Genomic DNA, 9,432 nt, shown 5'->3' with positions numbered 1-9,432 from the left:
ATGCTGCCTGGCCTGCTGTGTTCATCCAGCTCTACACCTTGTTATCTCAGACTCCAGCATCGGCAGTTCCTACTACATCTGAATCGGTTTCAAAGTTTGATTTATAATTGGACAATCGGGATAAAACCACATGATACTCGAAGCTGAAAGCTGTTCTGTTCACATTTATGGGGCAGTTTCACTAAAACTTTTATGCAGATTATAACTATTTCATTTAAATTTTTTAACAAGTAGGTGTGTTGAAGGACTGTCATTGTTTGCTCTCATTACAAAATGCGGCCTGTTGATCCCAATCTCTTGCCTTTTCTGCTCACCTTGACCCCTCTCTACTGCAGAAGCCCGGCTGAGGGGCTGAATGTATTACCGGAGAGGAAATGGGGAACAACTCCCCGAACCCTGATCCTGGAAACTCTTACCTGTCACACCCATTCCAGTCACCAAACTGACCTCCGTTCACAGACTGCCATTCTCAACCCCGCCGCTCCAACAGGCTTGGTCCACCCGCCGCGCTCCTCCAGTATCCCACAATGCCCGGCAAGGCACACCAATGAGGCGCTCCTCCAGGCTCGGTCTGCCAGTATCCCACAATCCTTTCAGAAGGCAATCCCCATCCCGGACTGTCTGTGTTCGAGATTTCATCCTCCTCTTTATTCCCAACAACTTCGCAAAATGACTGCTCAGTGCATCTGTTAATATCTAACGTCCTCACCCTTCAGCTAATAAATTAATTTCTGAATGCGATCTGAATAGATTGATTCAACCCGGATTTCCGGGATACTGGTCGGGAGGTCTTATTGAGGCAGGATCCTTCAATGGATTTTTTTGATCTTTTGTGGATGATTTGATTTGTGATGATTTTTGATTTCGTCAGTTTTTTTTTAAATTTCAGCAACCAGAAATAGAGGAATGTAGATGAAGGATCATAAACAGAAATTGCTGGAGAAACTCTACATGGGTGAAGGGGTTATTATTTCTGATGAAGGGTCTAGGCCCGAAACGTCAGTCTTTCTGCTCCTACGATGCTGCTTGGCCTGCTGTGTTCATCCAGCTCTGCACCTTGTTGTCTCGGTTATTATTGGCTGCCGGGATTGAACCCAAACTTATGCCAACCTGAACAAAAACTAATTTCAATCATCTAGCCTTATTAAAACAGCTCAGGAGCAGGAGGTAATTAACTACAGGGGCAACTAGGGACGGGCGACAGATGCTGGCCCGGCCAACATCCCACGAATGAATAAAAAAACCCAAAGTGTTTCACGGGAGCATTATCAAACAAAATAATTGCTGCTCTGTCACGTTGGTTTCCACCTGTAGCTGATTGCTGTGGTCCCACTGACGCGGTTGACATAGGTAATACTATGAAGCTCCTCTTCATAATGACGTTTAGATATGACGAAGCTGGTCTCAAAATTTGAATTGGACATTCAAGATAAAACCCCATGATTTAGGTTTTGGTGTTAGGAGCTGGAAGCTGTTTTGTACAAATGTACAACTTAACCATGTTAAAACTTTTATGTAGAGTGTAGGTATCTCATTAAAAGAGATTCACAAGTCATTGTGTTGAAGACTGTCATTGTCTGCTGCATTGAGTGTCTTTGCAAAAAATGCTGTATGAGACAGGTGACCAAAGATTCGTGAATGAGGTAGTTTTGTACAGAGCATCTTAAAGGATTTATTTTAGTTAGAAGAGTGGAAAGGTTTACAGAGATAACTGTGGATACTGCCACCAATAGGCAAGCAATTACAATGTGGAAGACTCAAGGCTTCTATTAGCAAAGATCATTGATTTATGGAGCTGCAGGAGATTACAGATATCAGAAGAGCTAAGGCCATAGAAGGACTTGAAACAGAAATGACAATTTAAAAGGTAAAACATATTATTGACTGAGTGCCAATGTAGGCCAGTGAGGACACAGACTGCAGACTGGGAGTTTAGGCAACAAATGGGCTGGGAAAAGTTGTAACATAGGTGGAAATAGTTTTGCTGATTGTGATGAAATGTAGACATCATCTTAACTTTTTATCAAATAGATCACTGAGGGTGCAAACTGTTCTGCTTCACCCCTGAAATAGTCACTGGGGAGGATCGGATCAATGTTTACTAATAATCCTAAGTACCTTGTGTTGTATTACCATATTAAAAAGTAGTTATATGAAAATACATTTTTCATTAAAATCATGTGAGGAATCATTCCATTGAATAAATTGTGAATAGAATTCGTGCAGAAGTAAATATTGTAGCAGTCAGTTGCTGCTGAAATATTGCAAATTTGGATATAATTGAATGAGGAAATGACAAGAAGAAATTGATATTTGGCTAAACCAGTTCCACTAAATCATGATGTTTCTCATTTCCTGTTCATGGATGATTGCCCCATAAATTGGAAGTGTTATGATTAGGAAGTGGTTGCTTGGACTCAATTTTAATTCTGCGTTCACCAGTTTCTCCTAAGAATGGACTAACTCAAAGACCTGAGCTCAGTGTAAATTCTGATTATGATTACAAAATACCTGCTCCCAAGCTGGATATTAACTAAATGTTAAATAAGAATACATGAACAACCAAAAGTGCACCACCATTCCTCTTTGACAGAATTTTGTTGTTTCAGCGGCAGCCTTGATATGTCTTTCAGAAATGTCTCAAAAGCACTTTGCATAAAAATGAATCATTTTAGAATATTGCAACTTTTATTTTGTAGGTGAATGTGGTGACCGTTTTCAGAGGAAATTGTAACTTGGAGAATTCACCATTGTTAGAGGAATGAGGGATGAGAAATAAATGTTATTTTTCCACAGTCCACACCTGAAACAAAATAAAAGAAATATCACAAATAATTTGCATACAGCAATTTGACATGCTGATTATTTGTTTATTTACAGTAATTATGAATGCATTCCTATTTACATAATAGATCTTGTGTGTTTAATTATATATCGACAATTAGGGACAGGCAACAAATGCTGGCCAGCCAGTAATGCTCACATTGCATAAATGATTTTTTTTAAATATAAATATTGTATACTCTGTAAAGAAATATGAATAAAAGAGGAAAATATCCAAAACATGCAGTCATCAATAAAAGATAGTTCCTAATAAATACATTTCTATGGGAATTCAGGAGAAATGTCTTTATCCAGTGAGTAATGAATATGTGGACCTCACTAACAGTGGTTGATGTGAATAGCAGAGTTGGATTTAAGGGGAAGCTAGATAAATGTGGAAATGAAAGGAATAAATGAATATGCTAAAAGAGTGGGCGGAAGGAGATATGCTGGCATGAGCCACTGGGTTAAATGGTGTATTTCAGTACTGTGAAATCCATGAAATCATTGTAAACATTTAGGAATGTACACTTTTTTTTAATATTTGAATTGTTTAAATTGCTTACTCAATGCATGTATTTGTGTGTAGAATCACAGAATAGTTACAGCACTTGAAGCTATTCAGCTCGTCAAATCCGTACTGGCTCCCTGTAAATACGATTTTGCATAAAGTAAATATAATCTGAATGTGTCGTGTAAATGAATATTGCAGGGTCCTGAGGCCAAGGGCCAGTCATAAAGGAGGGGTTTCAAGTGATCGGCATGTGAACCAAAAGGGAACTCGTTTTTGGACACAGCGAGATTTGATAATCTGGGCTGTGTTGTCTGAAAGGCAGATGGTGGAGACAGATTCAATGGAAACTTTAAAAACACACCTAATAAATACTCCAAAAGAAGAAGAAAATAATTGCAGAGCAGTCTGTGGAAGTGGTTTCAGAGTCAGTGCAGAGAAGGGGCTGGGCTGACTGGGATCATCCTGTGCCGGCTGATTGGATGCAGCTTCTGACCCGGAAACTGCTCAGATCCAGAGAAGTGAGGAGCGATAGAAATCTAGACACCGGAGTAAGGGACTGAGAGAGACAGACACCGACAACGGGCAGAGTCTCCATGTCCCCGGGCCCGGGCGGGATGAGGCTCCGCCGCCTCTCCGGCCTCAGCCGCTACTCTCGGCATCAGCAACTGCGGGAGTTCCTGCGGCCGGGGTCTGGGGCGGCTTCCCGGGAGGAGTCTCAGCCCCGTGCCCGGCTCCGCTGCTGCTCCCGCCGCCGCCTCTTTCTCCACCTGCCCCGGGACAACCGGCTGCTGAGCTTCGAGCCCAGCCCGGCCAGAGGCCCGGCTCCCAGACCCCTCGACAGGAGCTTCCCCGGGCCCGAGCAGCTGCTGGACGTGCTGGAGCTGGAGAGGCCTGGCCCGGGGAGCGGGGAGTCGGGGAGCTCCACCGCCGCCCTCATCACCCAGCGCGGTCGGACCGAGCTCTGGAACTACCGGGAGGCCGTGGGCTGGCAGCTGCTGCAGGCCGCCGAACTCTGCTCCAGTCCCCAGGCTCGGCTGCTGTCGGCCGCCTGGGACGGGCACTCCATCAGCTGGTGCGAAGAGAGGCCCCAGCCCTCCGCACCCCTTCAGCACTGCATCTGCAGCCGGAGCCTGGGCCCCGGCCTCACCCTGGGGCCTGTCCGCACCCTCATGCACAACAGCCCGGCCTACAGGCTGTATGCGGCCGGCGAGGCCGTCTACCTGCTCCCCAGCATCAGGCCCTATCCTAGCAACTGCCCCATCCCTAGCAACAATCCCAGCAACTGCCCCTTCCCTAGCAACAGCTCCATCCATAGCAACAATCCTAGCAACTGCCCCATCCCTAGCAACAGCTCCATCCATAGCAACAATCCCAGCAACTGCCCCAGCCCTAGCAACTGCCACATCCCTACTAACTGCTCCATGCACAACCTGGTCAAGTTCATCCTAATCTGGAGCCCCCAAGAAGATACCTTGACTGTCACTTGCCTGGCCCGAGGACCCCTCAGCACCAGGAGGCTGCTCTACGAGGACTCTGATTTCACGAGGCTTGTGGCGGATGTTGCCGGCATCTTGCCTTCCCTCCCGCTGCTGGAAATCCGGGCGGTGTCCCCCTGCCCTACTGGGCTTCTAGTGGCTGAGTCCAGCGGAGAAGTCAGCTTGATCCAAAATGATGGGACCGTTCGGCTCTTGTGCCACTTGAGCCAGAGCCCAGCAGCTGAGGGCTCGATGATGATGGAACTATGTGGGACTACTCTGGCCTGTACACTGGGCAGGACGCTACAACATTTTGACACTGAGACAGGTAGGTTGGTGGAGGAGGCAACTCTGGAAGTCCAGCCGCTGGCCCTCATACCCTACTGGGAAACGGGCGAGATCCAACTGCTGGTAGAGGACGGCATTTATTCCCTTGGTATTCACCCCGGTAACTCTAACATCAAGTTGGGGTTCTGTTCAGGAAGCAGCCAGGTCCAGGAGATGCTGGAGCAGCTGGTCTTGGAGGAAGCCTGCAAGTATTACCAGAAAAGGAGCTTGAGCCGCAGCAGATTAACAGTGCAGAAGCTGAAAAGTGAGGCAATGTTCCAAGCACCTCTTACCCTCTGCTCCATCTTGCAGAATGAATTCTATCTCAGGAAGACTGGCCACTATAATCAGCAAACCTATATCAAGTTGCACAACATCATGGCTGGGGAAATACAAAGCTATGTCAACTTAGAGGAAGCCAAGTCCTGCTTGGTAAATGGTTCAGAGATTGAGGTGGCTGCTTACGTAGAGGAAATAACTGAACAGGAGATTCAGAGGTTGCTGCATTGCCAGCTTGACAGAGAAGCTCTGGTCTACTTAAATTCCATTTTCAACACATTCCCAAGGGAAGCATGGAAGGCTGTTAAACGGACACTGCACCTGCACCAGAATAGTGAAGGATCCTTCTCTGCCAGAGCTACAGCTGACCTATGGAGAGTGATACTGAGCCCAGGTCTCCCACCAGACCAGTCACCCACCGCCAATGGAGCAGTTCCAGTTTTCGAACTGATCTGTCGTCTGCTGTACCAATTCCATCCTAAGTGGCTGCCAATGTTCATTGAGCTGACACAGCAGCACCTGGCCACTTTCCGGAACTATGGGAACAGTGAGAGCTTGGAGAACATTCCCCTATACAAAAGGGCTTTGTCAGTCATCCCATCTGCCTGCACTGGTGGGGCTGGAGATCCCACCGAAACAATCATTGAACTCCTGCTGTGCAGCAAGAGGCCAAATGCAATAATCCAAGCGGTTCGGCTTCTGATTGAGCGGGGAATGTGGCAAAGGGCAGTACAGGCCACCAGCAGGTTCTCGCAACAAGGGCCTCTGCTAAAAAAGGAGCTCTTTGCTGCCATGCTGGTCCAGGTCTCCCAGCACCGAGCTCTGGATCCTTACCTGGAGGAGATTTGGGAGCTGTGCCCTGAGGATACCACGGCTGCAGACATATTGGACGTCGTCCTGGGATCTGTGCCCTCGAGCTGTGAATCTCGGCCGTACTCGAGTGATGGTAACCAGCTGACCGTTGGGTTGCTGCGGCCACTACTCACCAAAGTGCTAACACAGGGTGAAGATCGACAGTGGATGGGCATGGCTGAAGGGCCAAAGACACTGGTCTTCCCTCCGCCCACACCTCCCAGGCAGAAGAAAGCAGCTGATCAGCCCAACCCTCTGAACATTGAACCCAGCATGGAGGCAAACAAGATGTTGTGAGCACTACGGTACAAGCACTGAAATACAAAATGGTTTGCACTTTTTGCTTGGTGGTCGAGTCAGAAATTTCCCCGATGTACAATTTATATTATCCTGTTTAGAAATGTGGAAATTTTATAATATTGCTGTACATACTGAGGGTGATGCCCAATCAAGGACTGTGAGAACAATAATCTTTATAAGCTCAACCCCTGTTGCTGATAATATTTCTCAGATATGCTAACGCAGCAAGCAGACCAGAGGTGGTATTTGTCCCAGGACAAGCAATGCTGGGTGGGTAGCAGCCGCAGAAGTGATCCTGCTCTGTTCTCTGACCAAGGCACCTTTCCTTTGAAGCAGGCTTTAAGTTGTTCTGCTGGTGCTTGCCCTGGAGATTTTGTTTGTGCCCTGTCCTCCTCCTCATCCTTGTTTTCATTCGGTTAATACCTGGCTTGATTGAGAAATGGAGTTTGGAAGATTGAAGCACACCATTGAGTCATATGTTAGAAACATTGAGTAATGTACAGAAATGATTAAATGAATGTGTTATTTATCTTAATTGTATTTACTGCTGATGTTTTTGTTCTCCATTGTGTTTTCTCATGAGGATTATCTTTGTATTGGGATAGACCAAGGTTGCATCATAATGTTGTTATGGTTAACAAGGTATCTGTGGCTTAAATCATGCACAGCCAGTCGTGAGGATTTCCCTGTGGCAGGGCCTGTATGACAGTGAAATGTGCACTGGTTACCTGTGATCCTCAGAGTGGCAGTGAGAAGCATTATTCAGCCCCAGTGTGATGTCCAAAAAAGATCTGCCCAGTGTATACGTAAATGGCTTGAGAGATTGCAAGCCAGGACTAGAACCTCAAGGTTTTGCCCTCCTTGGTTCTGCCCTTCTTGGTTACAGTCGATATGATGTGGCTGGTAGGATATAAGACCGATGGCCATTGTCTGACAAAGCAAGAAGGGGTGATCATCAGAGGATTTGGTAGAGCTGAAATTCCTTGCCTGGTTTAATTCTCTGGTGTTATAACCAGGGTTATACATTTTACTGATGGACCTTGTGCTGCCTTGTGTGAAAATTTATGCCAATCCCATCTCCATCCCAGTTATAGACCTGTAATCAGAGTGCTTTACCCTCATTGTACAATTTTTTTTTTTTTTTTGCAGATGCAATGGGTAGTTTAAAAGCTGAGTGTAGTATTCATTGTGTCTTTCACAATACAGTGAGCTAATATTCACACGTTCACTATTGCGGTGTTGCTCGGACCTGGTTGCCTGAGGTGAAGTGGGGCAAAGGGCATCTAAGCTTTTTTTTAAAATCTACTCAGTAACTGTATCAAAGAATGATTCACACAGTGGATGAACTCTGTCAGAGAGAAAACTGAGAACAGAAATTGTTGGTTTTCCAGGTTCCCAAAGAGTTTTACATAAACTTTAGGACAGTCATTCGTCTTGGGCTGTTCTGTCTTGTGGGGCATTTCCAGCTGTTTTATATTAATCTTCATAATCAAATCTTGAAATTTTGCTTCACCATGTCCAGTTTTATAACCTATCCTTATCTCTCAGTTTTTAAACTGGAGAAGGCTTAAGTCGAGATAATCAAAATAAGAAGAGCCTTGTGATCAGCAGGCTATACCATATAAAATTACATTTATTATTCAGTTCATAAGACTGACATGGCTGGGTCCTCTGTGTAGATGAAACTGATTGAGGACAGCAGTTGCAGAATCTCTGTTTCCGGGGAGCGTGGGTGTAGCCAGGATTTCTGTTCTGGGTCAAGGTCAATGAATTTCTGGTTCCCTCTATTCCATTCCCTAAGTGAAAGTATAGGAATGTCTTGTGAAGATGGAATTGGAGACTGCTGTGAATCACCATGCAGTGGGGAATCTTCCAAGAGTTGCTACCTCAACTGAAAATCTCAAAAGTTGCTGAATGGTAATGAGTCCTGTGGATTCATTGCGCAGCAAGAGTTTATGCCATTGATGAAAGGAAAGCGCTTGGGTTGATTCTTGCAATTGTTTCATGCATACCTGCAAAGAGCAAAAGCCGACACTCCTGCTTCTGAACAATAACCCATCTCCAAACAGTCATTCTTGCGTCTCTTTTCCTTTTGGCCACGCTGATGGTTACACAGTTGCTGAGAGTAATGATAGTCTTTGGGAATGTTTTGTTGTCACTGTAATACAGTTAAATGGATTGTAAGTTTCAGTCCCTGCTGCTTTTGCACATCTTTAAAGGTTAAGGATGTTATTCCAGTGTTCAGAGCATTCCTCCAGCTTCAAGTAAATTGTAAGCACTATTTTGTAGTTGCTACCTTCAATTCCTCTATCCTGTCCCATTAAGCACTCCCATAACGGGTACTGCTGGGATTGATATACAGAGAGAAGCTCCGAGATATTTTCTGATCAATTTGTTCAGAGCTGTTGTTACACACCAGTGGAGCAGGTGGAACTTGAACCTGGGCCTCCTGGCTCAGAGGTAAGGACACTGACAATGCACTTCAAGATCACTTAGCTATACGTCCCCATTAAGCACCTCGGCGTACAGCTCGGGTGATATAGGCTAAATCTCCCTCTGTTGTACCAATACGCCAGCTATCAGTGGAGTGTGACTAATAACATTTAATTTCAAATTGTAGACATTGTGTACTCGTGATTCTTTGGTCCTGGGTTGGAATTTTCACAAAGTAACTTCACATGGTGCTGATTATAGTTTGCAGTTTGGAACATTTCATCCATATCAGTGTGCAATAGAATAAAACCCAGTGCCATGCAGTTAAAAAGACTGCTGCAGCAGATTGCCAGCTCGTCATCACTTACTGGTTTAATAATATAAAAATCAGCCTTTCAGCCCAACATGTCTGTGGTGTTTTTGCTCCAC

The 9,432-nt window shown here is 45.4% G+C and overlaps 2 protein-coding genes across 2 annotated transcripts in view; one reads left to right on the top strand and one right to left on the bottom strand.

Moving 5' to 3' along the window:
• Positions 1-606, bottom strand: part of armh3 (armadillo like helical domain containing 3) — a 123,417-nt gene extending 122,811 nt beyond the window's left edge. The window contains exon 1 of the mRNA XM_048608770.1: positions 417-606. The gene's annotated coding sequence lies outside the window, so the exon portion shown is untranslated. The remainder of the gene's footprint in view (positions 1-416) is intronic.
• Positions 607-3,717: 3,111 nt separating this feature from the next.
• On the top strand, positions 3,718-7,105 carry LOC109912662 (HPS6 biogenesis of lysosomal organelles complex 2 subunit 3). Its single transcript, XM_048608769.1, has one exon. The coding sequence runs from the start codon at positions 3,931-3,933 to the stop codon at positions 6,565-6,567; it is 2,637 nt and encodes an 878-aa protein (XP_048464726.1). The 5' UTR covers positions 3,718-3,930; the 3' UTR covers positions 6,568-7,105.
• The last annotated feature ends 2,327 nt before the right edge of the window (positions 7,106-9,432 follow it).

The sequence above is a fragment of the Rhincodon typus genome, chromosome 20 (assembly GCF_021869965.1).
Source record: "Rhincodon typus isolate 14 chromosome 20, sRhiTyp1.1, whole genome shotgun sequence".
In the NCBI taxonomy this organism is placed as follows: domain Eukaryota; kingdom Metazoa; phylum Chordata; class Chondrichthyes; order Orectolobiformes; family Rhincodontidae; genus Rhincodon; species Rhincodon typus.
This window is presented reverse-complemented; position numbering and strand designations above follow the sequence as displayed.

Coding starts and splice junctions, on each gene's coding strand:
- LOC109912662 (XM_048608769.1), top strand. CDS start 3,931: ATGTCCCCGGGCCCGGGCGGGATGAGGCTCCGCCGCCTCTCCGGCCTC.